Consider the following 24065-nt stretch of genomic DNA (forward strand, 5'->3'; position numbering starts at 1 on the left):
ATCATGCAGACACCAAATATACCAACCAGAACACTTCCTACCACATCACATCAAGCAAAATATGAGAAGTCAAAGGCAACTCATATTCCAGATATGGGCTGGAATTATTTTCCAGCCATTATATTCCAAACATATTTCCAGCTAGTATATTCGAAATATAATTACATTTCACCTCAGAAAGAAATCTTCAAAATGGAACATGCAGTTGATCTACAGTTTTTCACTTTCATTACTGAAATGTGTTTACTGTTTGTCCTGGGTTCAGCAGTAGCAGTTATTTTTCTCCCTCTTAGTAGCTCGTGCAGCGCTGTGTTTTGACTTCCAGCCTGGGAACAGAACTGATAATACAAATGTTTTAGTCTGACCAAGGACTTTCTGAGCCTCATGCTCTGCCAGGGAGGAGGGAAAGCCAGGAGGAAGCAGAGACAGGACACCTGACCCAAACTAGCCAGAGGTATTCCATACCATAGCACATCATGCCCAGGATGTAACGGAGAGTTACCCTGAAGGGGTAGTGGACTGCGGGGGTGGACGAGGGATCGATAGGTGCTTGGTTGGGTGGGGTGGGGTGAGTTATCGGTCGGCTGGTGTTGAGATGTTGTATTCTTTCCTCTTGTTATTTCCTTTATCATTATTATTATTGGTGGTAGCAGTAGTGGTTTGTGTTATACCTTAGTTACTAAACTGTTCTTATCTCAACCCATGGGAGTTGCATTCTTTTTGATTCTCCTCTCCGTCCCTCCGGGAGTAGAGGGAGGAAAAGAAGCAGGGGGAGTGAGTGGAGAGCTGTGTGGCTCGGTTTAAACCATGACACTGTTACATCAGTTATTTCTACAATTTTGTGTAAAAGCAGTGGATCTACAGATCAAAGCAATTGATCCTCAGGACACTCCATTTTAAATAAATGTGGGTTTGAGTTGTTTGCACTATATAGCATATTATTTATTCTACCAAACACCCCCATCAAACATTTGCCTCACATCTTCCATAAAGACCCTATACTTTTAGTGCCCACCTGAAATGGAGCTTTAGATTAAAAAGCGGTCTGGTTTATATGCACCAAAACCAGACTGTGACTGAAGCAATTAACAGAAACTGGGAACAACAATTTATTTCAAATTCACATCTAGTGCTCTGAACCAAAATGTGTACACAGCCTATTTTATTTCTGCATTCCAATTATGTGTGGAGTTACTTAAATACTACATGCTTAGATTTACAATTTGCTGTAAGAGCAGAAGAAACATATATTTAACTTTAGAGGTATGGACCAGTAATAATCCAGAACTAGATTATATGCTATACTTCTAATGGTGTGTATAAATACATACACTAAATTCTAAACCCTCTGAAAATATAATACTAGATACAAACAAAATACTTAAACCACAAACCCTAACTGGTACAACCTTGTAGAGCTTCATACTATAAATTCAGGGCCTGGATAGATTTGTACACTGCAGCTCCAGGTAAAGAAAGAGAAGGGTGTAAAATGCCTCCATAAATATACAGACAACTTCAAAGGCACACTGTTACTAGCAATAACTTCCTTTTATTCCTCAAGCACTACTCAGCATAGAGGACTTCATGCAGTGTTTCAAACTACTTGAAGACAGGCCAAAATCCTGCATCTGTTTTGTACACCTCAGCATCAGGATAATGCAAAAATGTGAATAAAGCTCCAGATGGCTTGGTGTTGTCATCAAAATGCTTTTTCACGTGGAATCAAGAAAGACCTAAGTTTGATCAGTTATAGCAGACTCTATCAGAAAACTACTAGAAAAACACATATCCAGTCTGATAATTTCTATGTTTCTACGGTTTTTGATCTGTCTTTAGAAAAAAATGTTGGAATACCTTTGTTTGTATATGTTATATGTCCTGGTAACATCAAATATGTTATAAAGAGGCACAAATCTCTGAAAAGAACATGGCAATACTAATCAGCTCTCTCAGACAGAAATCAATCATAACCACAATAGGAATCTTGGAAAAGGACAAAATAAGATAATATGGAAATAGTACCACTTTTAGAGGACCAGTGACCAGTGTCTGAATTTACACACATCTCACAGAGGTCATGGCCACCAGAACAGCTAGTTTCATTGGCTGGCTAAGAAATGAACAGGTTAATGTAGGTCCCATCATGTATGGTATCAAGGACTAGATTTTAGTGCTCTTCAATAATCTCTAGTCCTTTAAAAGGACAGAAAGAAGACTTGCCACTTATAACCACACTGGAGTGAGAGCTAAATCAGTTATTTTCTGATTCCAGGGACAATCAAAGATATGGAAGTTTTATCAGGGATATGCTGATATCCTCATGCTGAGGAGGCCAAGAAGCTTGCCCTGAATATGTGTCAGGGAATCTTCCCTACTGTTGCTGAGCTTTATCTAAAAGTGAGTGAGAAACCCAGGCCCACATGAAGAATCACCTGAATCTTATTCTTTATAGTAAAGAGAATTTGACACAGCAATCTTCCTGAAGATTACATCGGGCTCATTAGATCACAATTAACTTTTCCTAAGTCAGTGCAAGGAGAATCACCCCATTACATTAAAGCATACCTACAGAGAGATTTCAGTGCAGGTCTTCTTAAAGTAATATATCTGAACATTTTGTTTGGAGACAATGCTACTCAGGCTCAGTTCACTCATGATGGGTCAATCAAGGCTGCTGGATTCCATGAGCAGTAAATTTACAAGGCAGAAGGCCAAGGCAACAAGTAGGAAGAAACTAATAAGGATCCAAAACTGAGCAGAGCAGGTCACAAAATAGCAGGAATTGCCCTGATTTGATACAGAGCTGCCTTGTATAATATTTCTTGGATAGCATGTGTGATAAAAATGTGATGCCTCCTGTAAGTGGTGGACACATTGCAAAGATTCCTAGCAATTGCATGCAGCAAATTAAGACAGACTGAAGTCCATACAGAAATCCAGGAAAAAAATTAGAAAATCTCTTATTTTGTCAAGCAGAAAACAAAACCTGTCATGTTATACGGTAGTCTCAGTCGAGGGACGAGACAAGTTTTCATAGTACAGGATTTTGCTTTGAAATTGTTTTAACTTGACTAAATCGCTGAAGCAAATCTTCTCTCCTACGTGACTATTCAACACAGCATAGATCTAGGAATTACAGACAACATCATCTATTTCAGGATTTTGAGGAATGAACATTGCAAGAGACATTTCAAAAGAGCACATGAAATACTGAATAATAGAATCAATAGGTAGCTACACTGGATGCATAGAGAGAACGCTTGGACTAAACTGTCTGAATTTGCTCTTTTGAATTTGTTTTGTTTCCTACACACTTAAATCTGAATAACCATTGTTCCGAGTAGGATTGTAAATATATATCTACAACTATCTTGTTGAAGGCACCTGAAGCTGTAACTGGCCCAGTCTTGGATGTAGCAGCTATTTCAGGGTTGTGTTTGAACTTAATTACTAGCAAAGTGCATTCCAGCGGCAGCAGGGGGTCTGCTTAGTTGTTTCTGCATCATCCATGAGACTTGGGTATGACTACTATCAACTTTTTATTTCCTTCAATCACCCACCTGCACAAATAGACTTTGGAACAGCTTCAAGCTTGCATAACCCTTGTAATACCAGGCAAGTGTCTGGAAAACCATCTCTCATTAAGTACTAATTAGAGATGATAGGCAATTTCCACCATTTCCTGAGTAACCTTTGAAGACTGCCTCTGCAAGCTGTTAGCTGCTGATGTCTAATTGAGCATTCAAAAACAATGCTACACAGTTGCATACACTTTTTCTTTTTTTTTGTGAAATGGCCTTTTTCTTGGCTTTGACATGTTTAAAAGGCCTGTAATGAAATGACTGTACTTGCCTATGACAGCTATTTCATTGATTTCTACATCTGCCTTGTCTCAGCATGTAGTCATCATGTTTCTCAAATTCAACGAAAAGCACAGGGTGTAGTTACAGGTGCCAAAATATTTTTGTTTATTTCATTCACTAAAAACTGGAATGCCTAGTAGTCTCATAAAAAACACATCCTCCAAAACCCCCTGATACATACTGGGGGTGTCTGTGCTTATTTTTACATTTAGCTCATCAATGAGAGGCCACTGAATGCTATTATACGTATGCCTCAGTATTTCACAAGGCTTCTCCTATAATCCAAAGAGAATAACTAAATAAGCTGTGCAGATAAAGTATTCTACTATTGCAAAGGCAATAGATACTAGTGAATTAGCCTACATAGTCAAATTATCTCAGAATATAAACAGAAAAAGGTAATGGGAGTAAGTACTCTCAAATAATTTAAATAATACTGATGATAACAATAGCCCCCCTAAGGCTCAATAATAATTAATAATTGAAGCAGTCTTGAAGATAAACTTTTCAATATGCATCTATCTTTAGTTGCAGTGAAATGCACTTTATAGAGAAAAATATATTTTCATGAGCTTCAGTTCTGAAGTGTCAATTAACTAATAAACCTCTTAACCAGAACACTGAAGTAAAAAAGCTAACCAAAATATTTTAAAGCCAGCAAGCGAGAAATGTTTTAAAATGTTTCAGTATCCAGCTATTCTTCTTTAAAGTATCTGAATTTTTGAGTGACTTCAGAGTGCTCAATTCCCACTCTGAAATTTTACCTTTTTTTATTTAACATACATACATGGAAGAAAGTATTGTGTTCCATACTCAAATTGTGCATTGTATCCAGCGTAACCGTATACTTATTAAGCATAAAGGGAGTCCAGCAGAGAGTGTGCACTACTAATACACAGTCAGAATTCAGGCACTCACAAAGGTCTTTGATGCTCATTTCGAAAGCAATTCCAAAGTGGACCTGCTATCTAGTCCAATATGTTGCTCTGATAATATCTAGATGATTCGAGAAACAAAGAAAATACTGTGGGTAGTTTTCTAATAACACAATACAGTTTCTAACCATTCAAAGTTAATTTGCAACACTGCAGAATTGGAGATATTAGTAACTAAAAATACCCAAACACTTCACTGCCTTTTTTAATTCCCAAATTATCTCTTCTATAATTAACATGCCAAAACAATTTTGCCACACTTTACATATGTTTTATTTATTCTTGGCATTTTCTTCTGAAAAATACTCAAATTCTGCCCTTTGCACTAATATTCCTGCATTAATTTATTTTCTATCTGCTGCAATTTAGATGAAATTATATGTTATACCAGTATTACATGTTTACTCATAATTAAGCTTACCTTCTAACTGACAAGGCAGGATTTACGTAACTCTGGCTCTGAGGGTTTAGAATCTTCTACACACTTCAGCATATTAATTTATTTACAACACAGTAACTAAACAGCGTGCAGTTTGCCTCACTTGTTTTCTCTTCTTGTTTTGGTTTTAGGTTCTCTGAGATCCACAAACTATATTTGCAGATTTCTTAAATTTCTTCCAAGGAAGTGTTCCCACTAATGAAACCTACTACTCTTCTACAGAGACCAGATAAGGAGTTTGGATAGACCCTGGAATTTTTGAGAGCTGCAGTTAACTATATAAAGGAAAGATAAAGATGGCACAAAACTTTAAAGAGGTATGCTGTTTGCATTTCCTATTGATAGCAAATTAATAAATCACAATTTCTAGGCCATGCAGGGCCCCTATGTTTGACACAGAGCCAAATCAGTATATTCAGACAAGAAGGAATATTCCAGCACAGTGGGGCAGAAATGACCAATCCAACCACTCATACAAAAATAGAGATAATAATTAAGTGAAAGTATGCTTTTTTAATTATTATTATTTTGGTCAAGTTTTATGGAGAAAAATGTGGCATAAAACAATCCAACATTCCTTAACTTCAGGTCTTAAACTACAACAAAGATTACAATTAAATAATACTTGAATAGAGGTCTTTAGCCAAAACAAAAGGCAGGATTCACAGAACTCCTGTTACTTTTACTGCCAGAGCTCCTGACCACTAACAACTTCATATTGTAAATGTCATAATTCCATTTGAATATGAGTCACAAATTCATTCCACATTATGTTTATCAGGCTGATGTCTAGAAGTTGGACAAACAATTTATAAAATGCGTTTATAAAAGGCATGTAAAAATTTCCTTAAACTTAGTGGCAAATCCTTGTTGAAGTTATTATGGGTTGGAAGAGAAAAACACTGAAAGACTACTTACAGAATTTATCAGAAAAAAGGTATTTTTTGCAAATGTTACTTACACAATATCCACAGAGAGTTTTCATCATAATGTAAGACAGATGTCAAAATACTGTGAATGTTCTCAGGAAAAAAATTTAGTGTCAATCCCAGCACTACTGGTAAGAAACTGGTTTTGTTGGGTTTTGGGTTTTTTTTTTTTTTTGTTTGGTTTTTTTTTTTTTAATTACGCTATGTTATTCAAGTATCTTGCAGCATGGAAGGAATGGTATCTGACAGAAAAAGGACACGGGTTGAACAGCTGGAGCTTGAGTGGAAAGCATATCTTTACTAACAGCTGTTTTTAATATCACCATCCAGAACAGATATAACTGCATACAATGGTATATTGTATTATAGAAAGAATAATACACCCTGCCCTGGAGCAAAAAATATTAAATGGTCCTTCTGAAGACTTTTTGTGCTTTCTCAAAACAATAAAGCAATGGAGTGTGAAAGTGTTCTTTCATATTGGTTCTTCCAAATCTGCAGTATTTGAAGACAGAACAGAAAAAAAGAAAAAAAAAGGAAAAGACTAGTTTGATATCCTATTGCAGCAGAAAACTATCTTATCATTAGCTATTAGTAAAGATATGCTCTATATATACACTTGTGGATTGGCAATACAAACACATTTTCACATATATTTTGATATATAGCAAAATCCTACATCTCTTGTACTCCACAAATTCCCTTCTGAGGTGGCACAAAAATGAAAATTGTGTAAGAAGAACAAAAATGAAATATCTAGAAAGTAGCAGAAGGAAACTCTTTGGCAGCAAGCTAAACTGCCATCAGGACTAGCAGATGCAGAAAGGGAGACAGAAGCAGAGAAAACTGAAGTAAATGAGTATTTTTTATGTAACTTAGAATAGAACAGGAGGGAAATCTTTTTCTTTCCTTTTTTTTTTTTTTTTAACAGAATGAAACACTGGTTACCTTCACTAGGAATCAATGTTTGTCTATTTTTTAATCATGTCTGACACTGAACAAATAAATCTGTTCATTATGTACAAAATGGGTTTAGTTTAGTAACCGCTTAATATTTTCACAAATATTTTGACATTAACAAAATTTAGCAAACTACGCCAGGATTTCTGCTTACCAAATGTACTAAAGTTAGTACAAAAGTTTATTAAAAAAACACCTCGTAAAACATATCACAATCTTGTGAAAAAATGAGTTCCCAGTAGAACACATTTAAAGGTACTTAAGTATTAAATAAAATAGCTTAAATTCTTTAACAAGCTTGTTACTTACTGGAGAAGTAAAGACAAGAGATACAGGGTACGATTTATTTATTTTTTATCCTGAAAGATAGTAAGTCAAATCTGTAATTGATCTGTAATAATTGATCTGAATTATACAGCTCAATGCTCAAATAAAATTAGCATGCACATTCAGTTGACTGTATGATATAAAATCATAGCCAAATTTTGATGTAGTCAGTAACAAAACAACCAACCAAACAAAAACTATAATTCTTCTAGAGACTGTTACAAGGACGAGCGAAATTTTTTCTTTTTTTTTAGTGGTGAGTAGAGGTAGGAGGTACTAGAACTGTACAAAAGAGAGCAAGGTTACTAACTGCATTCATATCAAAGTGACCTTTCACAATATTTGAAAAAGCACAGTAACTGCATAGCAGTAGATGATCCCTACAGAGAAGCAGTGAAATGCAGGGTGCAGGGAGCAGGCAGAGCTATGATCCACAGACCTCAGTATCTGTCTGTTAGCAGAGCTACCAAACATGTTTTGACAAACCCTATTCTGATCAAGCAGGGCAGGGACTGAGTTCACATTTCTTCATCTGACATGCAGCTGGGACGCTGACAGCATGTGAAATATGGGCCCGGCAGCGATTAGAATTCTCATACCCTGTGATACAGATATAGTCACGGATATTCTAGCCCGATATTTTCAGCTTGATCCCCCAAATCCCAAATAACTGCCCTGATATGGGACATACAAATAAAAAGGATTGCCCAGACATCAAATCTAATACCTAAATCAAAGGCAATCACATAACTGCTACAAGACACCTATAGACTGTACATCTCTTCACCATCTACACCAAGTCACAACACTTCCTAATAAATAGTATTAAATGTGCAATCTTTAACACAAAATATCAGAAAAGCCTGGAAAACTACACAAGGAGCAGCAGTGATCACAAGCATTGTTAATGTCATAACTTTCTGCAACAGCTGAGAATGTCTAGATGATCCTAAGATAGGTATAATGCAGTGTCTAACGATTAAACATCCAGAGCTGAGCAGCTTTATCATCCAAAATTGAGAAACCAAACAGTGAAGAAACTAATCTTCCACAAATGATCACTGAGTTCTTTGTACGATTCAAAAATTACCCATACTGCATTTTGAGTTTTTCTGAAAACCAGTTCATTTTTCTTTACAGTATTTGAATTTTACTGCATTATAGACACCAGTAAAGTTAAAGTACCTATTCTTGAGCACTGGATCTCTCAAATTTTAGGACTTAGTTCCATCTTAATGCAAAATAGGACAAGATGCAAAGTCTTGTGTATAACAGAAATTGTATGAAGTCAAGACAGCAGCTTCTCATACGGAGTACGATTCAACACAAAAAGCTTTGTAGAAAATTAAAGTTTGTAGAAAATTCACAGGTGCACCAGGAGACATATAATACTAACTAAATCTCTACTGAAGATGAGTGCTATACCCATTACACATTATATTCCTCTAGAATATAGCAGATGCATGTGAAATACAAACAAATTAATGGTAAGATGTTTTACTATTACTGCTAGTACTAGCAATTTGATAGGGTTTGTATCAATATTATTCCTCATATAGCTATTAAATTATTGTCATTTATAACAGCTACTATCACATCTGCTCAATTATAAAACAATCTCAACAGCATTTTGAAGCCTAGGATTACTTACTAGAAAGAAACATGTCATATGTGGTCTATGTATTTCATCCCTGACCCAAAAGTACTTGCAAAAGATGCTGCATCATCTTTTAACACAAAAAACCTCAAATCCTGCTAAGAATTTGCATTTGGGCTTTAAAATGCAAACTGTCTCACAATAATTACATTGAGTTATTGTCTTGATTTGAAAAAGGGGTTTTGTCTGACAGCATGCAGTCAAGGGAATAATGAGATCATTCTAGACAGTAATCACACCGAGATGGAAACTGAGTGCTGGTCAAAATACATGTACTTTGATGAGTCCTCATTTGCAAAAATTGCCCCAAACTCCCATGCAAGGTATTTTTTTTCAATTGTGCTTTAAGCAATAAGAAGTAATGAATCATAAGAAAATGTTTAACATATGCCAAGCAGCAGACTTTTTCTCGCCCTCTGCAGAGAAAATGTAAGCTAGTCTTTGGAATGTAGAATTGATTTAACATAAACATATCTACTGGAACATACAAATGGGTGGAGACCTGCATGTGTTTTGATAATGAACCCGTCACATGGTATCAGTCATTCCCATATGCTTTACCTTCAGAAAAGACAGAGTATTTTTAGAGTAACATTTCATTGTTAAGGATGTTATCAGAGATGTTATCCAAAGGAGAGTATGGTGGGGAGCAATTATCTTAATTACATACTAAAAACCTTCTAGAGGGATGATAAGGTTGTAAAGGAAAGTACATTAGCACTGTTATATGTAAGAATTTACGTGTCTTGTGCAACCTCAATTCATCCTCCTGTGCCTATGCATTCTGAAAAGTCTTTTAATTATGATTATAATGCTGTTTCTCCACGAGACCTCTGTTGCATCAAGGACATAAAGGAGTGGGGAAATGGACAATGAAACAACCCAAATTCTGGCACATTACTCTAGCAGTGTAGTAGGAGAAATAATATTATAAAACAACAGAGATATGAAATATTTTTCCTAAATATCAAAATCATATAAAAATATCCAAAGGGAATGTTAAATGAGAGTTACTAAAACTATAAATTTTTAGTGGACAGATCTATCTATTTTGTACCCAAGAGTTTAAAAAGATCTGTCAAGTTATCTCAACAAATGGTGCTGTTTCTTTATAGCACTAGAAATATTGATAAGATTTGAGAAGACTAAAGGGAAGCTAATGGATTAACCTTAGTAGTTACAGGCTTTCATTCTGACATCAGGAATAATGGAATAGCTGATATGGAGCACCGTTAATAAATGAAAGGGGCATGGGTTATTCAAGTTAGCATTGCTTCAGAGAAACTGGATCTTGTTAGTTAACCTGTTTTTTAACTGAAATTATAAGTTCATTTAATACAAGTAAATAAAGTTAATTAATTTTAATATTTGGCTTAATAGTACATTTGGGTTACTAAAAATTATTAAAGTGGTCTACACTTGCAACTGAGGTAATTTTAAAACTTATTAATGAATGGTTCCAGATGTATGTGCATGAGAAGTATTCACTCAGAATACTAGACAGAATTTCTAGACCACCCAAATAAAACAATAATAAAAAAAAAGAAAGGTAAAACTTTTACCCAACTTTATACTACAAATATCACTGGGAGCAGAAGGAGGGTCTGGAAGCCTGTATAAATCTCCTTTCTCTTAATGCTCTTTGTTGGGATTCTGAAAGTTGCCAGTTAAATGCACAAGAATCAGTCAAGGAAATATGACACTAGAAACTGATTACTGAATGCTTCCACTGCCTGCTTCTCAGTCTGTGATACTGAAGTTATATTTTTGCTTTGCTGAATAAGTTCTGCTTTTTTCAAAAGTCAAGAAGTAAAATGACACAAGAAAATAGTACTTTTCAGACTCTCAACACAGCAAAGAATCAATTCTTAATATAGCACTTTGCAGTTAGTCTGCCAACTGAACATTGACTATCATATGATGTAAATTTTCTAGTTAATAATGAAAACTTTATTATAACAGAAGTTTGTCCAAATACAAAATTGCCCTGCTTCAAATACAGAATAACTAAGGGAACAGCTGTTTTAGGGGAAGCTATGGCGTTCTCTCACACTGCCTTTGGCTGCTTAAAGTGAAAGCAGACAGTGGATGAAATGTTATTCAAATTTTTTATCATTCACCTTCTCTCATTTATTCATTTCTTCTTTTAATACATTAGTAATGCAATACACACCCTAATGGACATAGTCCTTATTTTGCACCACAGGAGTTAAATTTTATTTTTCATCTCCCTTTGTAAGATTCTATCAAGAAAACTGATTCTCACATTGTACGAGAAATTTGAACAACAGTGGATACTATTTCTTTGTTAAACATTACATAAGGGATATACGCACTGTTGGCATACCTCTACTGACAGCAGACTATAGCCATATCAAGAAAGAATATGGCACAGGAACAGTATATGTAAACTGTATATGGATGACATGGATCTGTTTCTTAGGTGATATCAGAAATCTGGTTTACATGAACTTCCTAGAACTGAATTTCACTATAAAAAGAATTGTAAGGGTGCCTCACTCACCTCCTGAAATCTACCCAGAGATAATTAAAATAGGTCATAGCTTTCACATGCTATCAAATGTGATTTCAGAGGCATACCTAACTGACAGAAATCAGAGATGCACACTGCACTGGCCCATCTCAGCCACTGCCATCTACTGTAGGGTTATACTACCTGAAGAGGTGTCCTCTCCCAGTTTGAGTTGAAATCAGAGGTAAAGTGAAATATTTCCACAGATAGGACCTCATGCTAACTATTATACTACAAGACACACCTTTTCCTGATCTCATATCAATGTTTAATTGACTAATTCCTAATTTTAATAAAGACCCTTCTTTTGGAAGAAGATATATACAGTAAAATCTAACCCAAATGAAATCAACAGCAAAACATGCCCTAATTTCATAGAGGTTAGGAAGATATGCCAGCCTCTGAGACTCAGATCACTTGAAGATCTACTGGTCAAAATCAGTAGATAACTGATAACACCTGTCAACAAAATAGTAATCAACACAGGACCAAAACACAGTTGAAATGATCTGCTCCAAGAGATATAGTCCTAAAAAAGCTAACATAAAGCATCCTAGTTGTACTGCAAGAACTATGATAATAATATAAAAGATATCAAAAATGGGTATGAAAAAGTCATAATAATAAAACAGAACTCGCAAGCTATATATATTTGGGGGATTTGTACTTAGAGAGAACAAAAAGAACTATAAAATTACAGAAAATACTTAAAAATAGAAAATAAATTACAAATTTATAGTTTATGTTATAGGAACAACTACACCAGCAAACACTTTACAGACACTGTTTTCAGAAATCTTTTACAGTTTTGAAGAGTGCTTAAAAAAGTGCTAGCTGTACTGAAGAAAAAGACAAGATTAACGACAGAAGAGCTATTGTATACTCTATTCTTCCATCAGCACTCCCTTAATCTTTATTAAAATGCTGTGTGAAATTAAAATATCCAAACTGCAAACATATGCTAGTGCACTGGACAAAATTTATTCTTACAAGAAGTATGTATGCTGTGAATGACGAATACAAAATGTGTCATCACTGAAACTCAGTCAGAAGGTTAGACTAGTTTCTAATACACTGTGTTCTGGCAAAGGCTGGTATCCTGAAGCTCTGTATGTGATCCTTGCATCTTTATAAATTAACCAGTTAAAACAAGTAAATTGATAAATTCTGTACCATAGCCAAATTCTCTCAGTACAGCTTAAACACAGGTTAAAGGACGACAAAGAAGACCAGAGAAAAAAGTATATATAGGTCTTACATCTAAGGCTGGGCATTATATTTCATTATGAATAAGTTATTGACCAAAAATGCAACTGACAATTGTTAATTAATTTTCAGTTTTCACATTAAAGTACACTTCACTAGGAGGCAAATAAAAAAAATATTTTCAGCTGGAATAAATATAACATTTATCTGGAAAAATTATCTGGATTTTGGTTCAACCACTTCAGGTTTTCTTATACTCCTTATAGCTTAATTCTTCTCTTCTTACACAGAAAAAGGGAAGTATATTAGGGCATAGCATGTAGATAATATAATGATTTCTGTAGAGGCAAATACTTTAAATAGATGCATACATACTTAAATAAGACAAGATAACTTGAACGTACTGTGATACAGAGTACACACCTCTAGAAGACCTCTATGCCACAGTTTACCATCCTTTGGAGTCCTCTAGCCACCATAACAAGGCAGTACATATAGACACGCATAAGGGCAATAAGAGATTTTTCAGAATCATTCAGAGGCTGACCCGAATTGCTTCTTGAAGAGTTGCTGGAGAGTTATGACTTAGCCAAAGCCAGTATATTAGTGTTCCTCTGTCTTGACTTTAGCTGGCCATGAATATACTGAGGTTGGAAATGAAAAGCTTCTTAATCACTAGCACAAAAATCAGTGTTTCTGAAGCAGACTTCTATCCAGAGTAACAGGCACAACCCTCAGCTATTTTTAAGATGTATTTTAAGAGGCTTATTAAAGGAACTATACAAAGGGTAAAACCTAACTTTACTCCCTTTAAGGTGAGTATTCTTATCCTGTCAGGACACTATGAGACTCTTTTGCTCATTCTTCTCATGGCCTTTGAACCTTTTTCTGTGCTAAACATAAAGGGAGATTAGACTGTATAAAACACTCTGAGAACTGGGAAACTACTTAATAATGGTAGCATTTCTCTAAGGCCGAAAATTACTCAGAAGAGAAACCACTTGCCTAAGAAAGCCTTCAGCTATTAGGTTGTTATGGAAACACAAGCCTCCTTTGTCAGTTACCCACTCCATCAAACCAATGCATGCCTCACATTATGATACACACCTATGCTTTGTGTTCCTACTGACAAGCTTTGAGTGGCTCTTCACTTCTCAACATACAGATGAATTAAACTCTGAAGATACTGCCTTCTAGAGTAATAAATGAAACAATAAGGAACACTGATTACAATACATACATCATATAAGGCCTTGAGGCACTAATAAGCTCTAATAGCCTTGATCAGCCTTCTGAGGTGCTCTATTTGCATCCCCCTTCCTGGAGACTGCATTTCAGCTCAGCCTGGGGCCTTTAGTTCCTGCCTGAGGTACACTGAAAGAGTGACTGGTTTATGCTTTTGCCTGTGCCCTGTGGATCCAGATGCCAACTGATAGCTGACTTCCTAACTTGACCATGGACACGGTCTTGTCATCATGAACCTTCCTGGCCATCACCAGACCTGGTCCTGACCTCCATGTTGATTTTCTAGCTTGACTTTAGATCTACCTCCTCAGTACAAACTTGCCGGATAATCTGGGCTCTTTGCTGAACCTGGTTATGATCCCTAGGGTCTGCCCTCCTCATGGGTGGTGAGACAGGGCCCTCACCAGTGAGGTCCCTGCCCTGTCAGCTATGGTAGTCCGCTTCACTCCTGCCTCCCCATCCCTGAAGAAGCAGCTGGCCCTTACTGTTCCCTAACACATCAGGCCTGAGAATTAGTATTTAGGATATTCAGTACTCAGGGCAGGAAGGTAGTAATGATTTTGAATGTGCACTACAATACCAAAAGCTTTCATAGCAGAAACACTGGTGTCAAATTAGACTAAATTTCATAGACTCTAGTTATTTTCAGATGACTCTAGACTAACTGTGATATACTGCATTTTCTTTGCTTGATAAGAGCCTCCCTCCTTTATTCTACACAGCTAAGATGATCTTTCTTGATCATAGAAGTATTTAATCCTGAGGAGCTGGACTGTAGTTCATGTTTAAGTGCACAATGTCCTGCTACCTCTGGTTTAAAAAGTGTGCTTATATTAAATATAGCCCTTCTAGCAGTCCTGTTTGAAGCAGTTAGGGTTAGTGCATGATCTTTCAGATCAATTGTAGTTTCAAAATGAAGAAGCACAGGTGACTAAGGCCTCTTGAATTTCCATTCATCCAGACAATTCTGCACATCTGGCAGTATGATGGTTCCTTCTTGTGGCCACTTTGCACTGGTTTGCTGATAGCTAAAAAATAACTCTATAAAAGCAAAGGTATAAAGTCATTAAACAAGAAAAGATGCATTTGCTATCTTAGTCTCAAACTGCAGTACTAAAATGTTCAAATATTCAGGATAGGTGCTATGAAGCTTTGTTACTGAATTCAATCAGAAACTGATGACCTGACAAATAGCACTTTATTTACCAAGCCAAGCACTTAATGATTTTGGAAAATATGTGGATCTGTACTTCAATTTGATAAACATGTTATCATAGAGAAGCCATTTTTCAATTCAGGTTTCTGAAGTACTACCTCCTAGATATCTGAGATTGCTGACAGTGTACGCAGTAGACAGAAGACAAGAAGAGGCAAGCTGATACACTGGCTACATATTTTCATGTTCATTTTCACTGTAATGACAGGAGAGGAACACCAGGCTGCGAAAGCAAAAAACCCTAATGCTGCAGTAGACAGGCCAGCTTGGAGACAGTTCGATATGTTGTAATAATACAGTGACAAGCATTTTTTGTTAGTTTCCCTGCTGTGATTATGAAACATTATCATTAACTACATATTTATTATGTTGCATAGTCCTCCCTCCAAGTTACTGGCATTTAAGTGTGAATTAAGTAATTTTTCTAAATAACAAAAACATCATGACTGACAACAGCAAAATTTCTTCAGAACACATTCGGCTGGACAGATGTCCAGAACAGCTGCTAAGGTATCTTTTCCTTTATGTTTTAACTCCTTGCCTTGTACCTGACTACTACAGGCTAGTGCAAACACATCAGGTCTCTAGGAACATTTTTATCCTTTGACAGAAGCCATATCTTAGATGTAACTGAGTAGGGTAGTTGTACCAGAGTTATCTTTAAAATTGCTGACTTGGGAACTGCTGACTGTGCTGTGGCTGAGAGCTCAGCATAAGTGAAGTCCCTAAGTATTCACCTTAAGTCTCAGTTGGATTTTGCAGCCCATAACAAGCTCTGCATTGCTACAGCTGAGCTGTTTCTAGAGTTGAAGATGGCTCACTAAGGTCTCCTTGACCTGCAGCCACAGTAAACTAACACAACTGGAAAAAACAGATCCTTGAACTATATATCCTATACTCAAGATGATTTTCATGCAGTTTATGGACAGCAGTGTTTCTTCCTGTTACTGAGATGGTGTATCAAAACCTTTGTTAATCTGCATGGACAGATCTACTTTCCAAAATAAGGCTAGTTGGTTTTTTTTTGTCACCAGTATTCATTAGTAACAGAGTTTGAAAAAGTCCTCTCTAATCCCTAACAATAATTTGGCCTAAAAACATTTAAAACAGTATTGGCCATTATTCACTATTATTAAAAACATAGCATAGAGAATGCCACCTGGTTTGACTCCTACAGAGTTTCTGCAGTAGAAACTATAAAGGCAGACTGAAAAAGATACAGTCTCTCTGTTGGGTAAAAACACACACTTAACTTCAATTAAAAAAATATAGTAACATTTCTTCCATAACGTATTTGAGATTTCATTCAATATTTCTGTTAAGTGCAAGACATTATGAGGGCTGCATCAAAAGAAGCGTGACCAGCAGGTCGAAGGAGATGATCCTGCCCCTCTACTCTGCTCTTGTGAGACCTCACTTGGAGTATTGTGTGCAGTTCTGGTGTCCTCAACATAAAAAGGACATGGAACTGCTGGAACAAGTCCAGAGGAGGGCCACGAGGATGATCAGGGGACTGGAGCACCTCCTGTATGAAGACAAGCTGAGGAAGTTGCAGCTGTTCAGCCTGGAGAAGGCTGCATGGAGACCTCATAGCAGCCTTCCAGGGTCTTAAGGGGGGCTATAAGGATGCTGGGGAGGGACTCTTCTTCAGGGACTGTAGTGATAGGACAAGGGGTAACAGGTTAAAACTTAAACAGGGGAAGTTTAGATTGGATATAAGGAAGAAGTTCTTTCCTGTTAGGGTGGTGAGGCACTGGAATGGGTTGCCCAGGGAAGTTGTGAATGCTCCATCCCTGGCAGTGTTCAAGGACTGGTTGGACAGAGCCCTGGGTGACATGGTTAAGTGTGAGGTGTCCCTGCCCATGGCAGGGGGGTTGGAACTTGATGATCTGAAGGTCCTTTCCAACCCTAACTATTCTATGATTCTATGAGGTTGTCAGGGTCCAATGCCTCTCACTCACCTCCCCCTTCTGAACCCCATAGGATGAGGGAGGGAAGTGGGGGAAAAAAGGTAAAATAATGGGTTGAGATAAAGACAGTTTAACAGGACAGAAAATGAAGGAAGATATTAATAATAGTAATGATGATAAACCAGTCAGAAACACAAAGCAAGTGATGTACAATGCAATTGCTCACCACCTGCCAATCAACACCCAGCCAGATCTGAGCACCAGCCCCAGCCAGCTTCCCCCCAGTTTACATACTGAGCATGACACCATACAGTATGGAATATCCCTTTAGTCAGCCATCCTGTCAGTTTGGGTCAGCTGTCCTAGCTGAGTCTCCTCCCAGCTTCTTGTGCCCCCCAGCCTACTCACTGGTGGAGTGGTGTGAGAAGCCAGACAGTCCTTTGACTTAGGGTAAACACTACTTACCAACAACTAAAAATGTGTTACCAATGTTATTGTCATCCTAAACCCAAAATACAGCACTTTACCAGCTACTAGGAAGAAAATAATTCTATCCCTGACAAAACCAGGACAGAGATGCAAGTATGGAGTATGGTACAAACTGTTCAAGCGACCAAGGATGCAAGGTCAGTGTGTAAGGGTCTTCAACAGCTCAGGTACAAATGCAGCATGGTGCTGCACATGAACTTCTGGTACCAGTATTCTAGACACTAGGTAACTTATTAAAGCCACATTAACTTCATGAAGATGCTTGTCAATGCCTACTTTGATATTAGAATCACCCAGTGCTTTGAGCTTCAGCTATTTATTAAAAGTTTACACATTTTTTTGAGATGATTTGTTGCTATAGTTCACAAAATTTAATTACATCCTTAAGATAAAAAGGGCAATACTAATGCATGCCTTATGAACTAATGAAATTTTATGGTTATTTTTCAAGGTTAAATGTCATGTGATTTCATTTTTAATAGAAGGGCAGTCTAAAAGTTAAAATTACAGGCAGTCTAAAAGTTAAAATTACTAGTAGAAATGTCTAGTTTAAAGATTAGAAGGATTAATAAATTCATTTATGAAATTAATTTTATGAGATTTATAAAATTTTAAATCCAAATGTATATTTAACTTAGCACAAAAAAATTGTATCAGAGTGCAGTATTTCAGAATATTCCTATCACGTTGTAACTGTTAGTTTAAAAGCAGAGAAACTGAGACAGAGATGTTAACGCATTCTGCCAACATTGTCCCATCAATCTAACACAGAAACAACAAACAGCTTAACTTGAACTCAGACATGTTTGCAGTCTTTTTTACTCTTAGATCAGTCCTATTTAGAAGCAATTGCTTTAATGGTGAGATAAACCAATAATGTAACTGTTCTTCCTATATAAACCTAATTTCTTGCAAATAGACATAGTATTCATACAACACAGAATTTCAGAAATGGAAGTGACAAACTTTATTTCCTTTCTGTTCAGTTTTGCTCCTTTATATCTAACAACCCTTTACCACCTGGTGCATGGACTTACCTTCTACTGTTCCCTACCAGTTCAAGAATAAGTTTCAGGACATTAAAAGTATTATTGAGAACTATAGAGCAGTTTTTTTCCTGAGTAGATCAGAGAATGATGATTGGCAAGGTGACTCCTTCCAACCTGTTAGGAGTTTACTGGTAGGGCAGATAATAATTACAACATGCAGCTCTACAGCTTGAAATGCCAGTCAGAACGACCTTTCCTCTCTGTACAGGAAAGGAGAATTTTCAATCACTGAGTGCAGGCAGTCTCACTTCTACTGCCTAGAGATAGTAATGCCCCAGACAGTGAGGATTGTTGATCAGAGTCCTATCATCTAGGGAAAGGAGACTGACAGATGCAATTTTATGTTCAAAGTGCTACCTCATACTTTGAAATGAACTCTAGTCATGATACAGTACAGCAATTTGAAACAGTATTCCCAAAGTCAGCAAGTCTCAGTGAAATTCTGGTGAAAAGGCATACAAATCAGATATTTGTTTTAACTGAATTATCTCTGTAATCATACATAACTTATTCAAGCAATAAATTTGTATGAGCAGAAGTGGCAGGCTGACATTCACATACAATTATGCGTAGTGATAAGTACTTTGTGAGTGACATGGTTAATTTCATTTGGGCCATTTGTAGCATAAGACAGCAGCCAACATAATTACAGATATGGCTTACAAGCCAGGCCAGTTAGATAACTACTGCATTTATAGCTTAAAATAAAATCACATTTTGGAATCTGCTTATCTATACAGCAAAACGTTCTTTCCAATAAAATGCTAAGATCACAGTGCTATATGGAAAACTCGGAAGAATTACGGTACATTTGTACTGTCAACTTACCTTGTTAGATCTTATAAATATTATGAATGTCCTACAGCTTCCTTGGTTATTCTCTGGAACCCTAATATGTATCATATTTAACCATACACAAAATATGTTTCCAGATTATGGTCTGAAAATTTCCTTTTCAAGATCTGTTCTTCATACTGATCCTAATGAACTCATTAAGCCTATGAAAAATGTTCAGCAGACAGCACAATTCCAAAGCCTGTTGTGTTTTCTTGTGTGGGTTTGTTGTTTTTTTTTTTTTTTGTTTTTTTTTTTTTTTGTTTGTTTATTTAATACTAACTATAATGGAAAGCTTTGTAGTTGAGCCCCATTACTATGGAGGCAGATAATGAACTCCCTCAGCCAATTAATAGAGTAGGGGTATAGCAGTCTTCCCATTGCAATAAGTGTGTTTATGGTGATTAATCAAGTGAAAGTCTGAAAAACAAGGATAATTTGGCATTTTTGTTTTCCTTTACTGAACAACAACCTGCAATACTGTCCTGCACAATGTGTCAATTTTTTAGATTATCAGAGCCAAAAAAACACCAACAAAGCAAACCTTCAGTTATACAAGTAGTCATGCTGAAGCTCATGTCAGATTTTGGTCCATTCTGGGCAACTATGCAATAAAGATGCTATCTTATTTTGTGCCACCTCCTAGGTCTCTGTTCATAATGCAAGTTCCCTCAAATCTTCTTTAGCCCAGAACTTCTGGAGAGATGGGAATTATGATCCACTCCACCTCACCTTTCTGACTCTCAAGATGTATCTTGATATCTAGCCCTTATATACTATGCCTGATATAGCTCTGGTACTCTTCCAGTACTAGTTCAGCTGTAAAATCAAGAAGGTGCTTCCCCTTACACAGACTAGATTGTTGACATACTGTTAGTTAACAATCATCTGTCATTCTTGTATATTTCCCAAATCATGATTCATAATCAAGATAGCACAGGTAAAAAAGTCAGTTGTCCATTCCAAGTAGTCTGCACCGCCAAGAACTGTCATTTGTCAGACTCTCAGTCCAATTACTTATAGCAAAATGATTATATTCTGAAATTCCTGTACCAGGTGGTGACTAATGAAGAGTTCAAACAAGGGAAATCGAAGAGAGCATATAATTTTGGAGAATATAAACAGAATACATACAGATAATATTATTTGTCTGATTCAGCGTAATTATATTGGTTTTTAACTATTGTAACTCATTGCTGTTCAAACCTCTATAACAACAAACAGTCTGCCAATCTGTCATTTAATATTTCTATCAATTCTCATCCACTGTGTCATTTTCAAAAACAGAGCAGATGTTCTTTTATGTAACATGAAAATAGAGCACTTTAAATTTTGAATTAGTTTTATAATATTGTTGCTAAGCACTTCATTAAAAAACAGAAATGGGTTAGTAAATAGATTACTGAAAAAGGCTGGGCTTAAAGAAATTCGATTTCTAATTTGGCTTTTTGCAACCTTGTATTTATCTAGGAAATTATTTAAACCTCTGCTTTGTTTTCCCTTCAATAGCATTTTGCTATTAATCCTTATTCTGATATTAAGCTCTTATTGAAGCTAATGGAAGACTATAATCATGCTGTGATAAGTAAACAGAGTGCTGTATTAAGAACATAAACCTACACCTTCTATACATAATTCTATACCTTCCATAACATTACACTTACACCAAAGATTATGTAAAAGATTATGTGGTGGTTTACCTGGTCTTGAGGAAGGAACTCTGGCTATCTCTAGGGAACAAGGTTTTTTGGTCACTGCTGTGTCTATCGAATCACAGAGACTGCTGTCATTTTCAGAGGGAACTGCATCCAGAGGCACAGAAGGTATTGCTTCCAATGCATAACCTCTCTTCTTTGAATAAGATTCCTGAAATGCAAAAATTTAAGTAGGTAAGCATGAAATTTCTGAGACAACATAAGAAAAGAACCAGGCGAAATAACTCCAGCTAGCAGGGTTTAAAATCCATCAAATTAAACATCACGTTTTGCTGAAATCTAAATTGTAACAGACTGGAAGAATTAATTGCACACTAGAAGGTAACGTTTCTTGTTTCTTTAAATTTTTTGTATTATAATTCTTGTTTAGTTATAGAAATGTCTATATTCTTCAAACTTTGTATTTAGCAAAAGCTCCAACATAACTGATCTTGCCATACCTGCTTTTCTATGTTCTAATTTGGGGATTTTTCTTATTCAGATTTTGAATTATATCTCATGAAAGTGATAATTACATTAAGCACTGCAATTACTTTGTCTTTGGGGATGGTTTTACAGTATGTTCATATTACACATAAAAAAGCTGAAGTTATGCCATCTACATTTTGATGGCAGAATCCCAGGTTGTGAATGAAGATGAAATACTGTTCTATATTTGAACTGAAGAGCAATAATGGCACAAGGTCCCTTTGCAGTGATACAAATAGTGAATTCCCATCATTAGCAAATGTCAAGGGAAGGAAAAAAGAAATTGGATGGAAGATTTGCTGGTACACTAAACTGCCCAATCAAGCAGACTGTCTCTACTTTAGAACACAAATAAGAAGATACCATACAGTTTCACTAGAGTTTCTTGATTTGTGATCTATATTTTTTTAATCCCAGCAGAAAGCAATTGAATAGGCAGAGACTATTTCTACATCTTTCTTACACTGGACATATGGATGCCTGGGAAAGTGAAACACTGCACACAAATCATATATGATATAATAAAAGGCAAAGGACCAGAAAGCACCCTGACATTTAGATATTATCATAGTCCTACTCAGAAAATGATTTAAGAATGTGATGACTAAAACAGGATGTGGAATAACAATTTCTTCAACAAGAAATTGGTATTACCTAAGGAAAAAGATGGGTGTAGGTAACAGTCCACTTTTTAGGTAAATTATTTACACTGTTAACAAATTATTACACTACCAGACCTTTGCAGTTTTTCCTGCTCATTGTATTGTGACCTGATTTTTATGACAGTTCATAATCTGGTGATAATAAAGGCCATTTGAAGGATAGGTTTGAGATGGCAGCAACAGGATATCCCCTTCAAAATTCTACTTGATGAGCTCAGTAGAAAAAAAAAAATTAAATCTAGGCTAAACCACCACTGAATAAAGTACTTGAAAATAAATAATAGAAACAGTGAGCAGGGAAAATAATACAAAATAAAAAGAATACAAACAAGCATTTGTGATGAAAAATGAGTATGCGCTAGCAAACAATATAAGGTCAGTAGTCAGCGTTCAAAACATACGCCTAAAAAAGGAATGTGATTGTGTGCCTACCTCTTTTACCCTTTTCTGGTTAATCTCTAGTCAAGCTATGAGCTCTCTGCATTATCAATTTTGCTGCTATATACTAGCAGTAACTAGTTTCAGTTAACGGACTCTAAAAACTTAACAAGGAATTGGAAAAGTGTCTAAGTAGGCTTGCTGCAGCTCCAAATACAACTTCTTAAACTTAAGCCATCTCATTCCTCAAATAAAGTTGATAGAAAAATTATTCCTGAAGCCCATATCCTGTTAAAAAAACCACAACCAAAGCTAAACAACAACAAACCAACCAACCCAAGAAAGCCCACAAAACCAAAAAACATTTATTTTTTTAAGTTACGCAAATAGCATACAGAGTCTTTTGATCATTCCTGTCAGCCCTCACCCTCAGCCTTCAGTGATCTGACAGGGATCTGATTTTCATGTGGCATTCGAGGTGTGGGCTCACCAAGTATTCATACTGACATAATGATGTTCCTGCTTTTGCACTCTACTCCTTTCCTAATTGCTCTTAACATTCAGCTTGATTTTCTGAATGTTATTAAACATTACAAGTGGATACCCCATCCCTGAAAGTGTTGAAGGCCAGGTTGGATGGGGCTTTCAGCAACCTGGTCTAGTGGGAGGTATTCCTGCCCATGGAGGGGGGGTGGAATTAGATGATCTTAAGATCCTTTCCCACCCAAAGCATTCTGTGACTCTATGATTCTGAAATTAACATTATAAGAATCTAAATGTCACAGAAGAAAAAAATAAAAATTATGGGGTTACTGAGAAAATGGTTAGAATGTAAATTACTGACTAGTAAATTCATCAACCTCTCACTAATAAAGCAAATATGATAACAGTATGCCAAGCAGAACTTAAGTTAGAGACAAGAAGAATCACAGAATCATAGAATAGTTAGGGTTGGAAAGGACCTCAAGATCATCTAGTTCCAAACCCCCTGCCATGGGCAGGGACACCTCACACTAAACCATCCCACCCAAGGCTTCATCCAACCTGGCCTTGAACACCGCCAGGGATGGAGCACTCACAACCCCCCTGGGCAACCGATTCCAGTGTCTCACCACCCTAACAGGAAAGAATTTCCTCCTTATATCCAATCTAAACTTCCCCTGTTTAAGTTTTAACCCGTTACCCCTTGTCCTGTCACTACAGTCCCTGACAAAGAGACCCTCCCCAGCATCCCTATAGGCCCCCTT

The 24065-nt window shown here is 36.4% G+C and overlaps 1 protein-coding gene across 1 annotated transcript in view; it reads right to left on the minus strand.

Moving 5' to 3' along the window:
- The window catches only part of LOC136006028 (ankyrin repeat and sterile alpha motif domain-containing protein 1B-like), a 170526-nt gene that overhangs the window by 24901 nt on the left and 121560 nt on the right, over positions 1 to 24065 (minus strand). The window contains exon 10 of the mRNA XM_065664011.1: positions 21296 to 21461. Coding sequence (XP_065520083.1) covers positions 21296 to 21461 — 166 coding nt within the window. The remainder of the gene's footprint in view (positions 1 to 21295; positions 21462 to 24065) is intronic.

Source organism: Lathamus discolor, chromosome 1 (assembly GCF_037157495.1).
Source record: "Lathamus discolor isolate bLatDis1 chromosome 1, bLatDis1.hap1, whole genome shotgun sequence".
In the NCBI taxonomy this organism is placed as follows: Eukaryota; Metazoa; Chordata; class Aves; order Psittaciformes; family Psittacidae; genus Lathamus; species Lathamus discolor.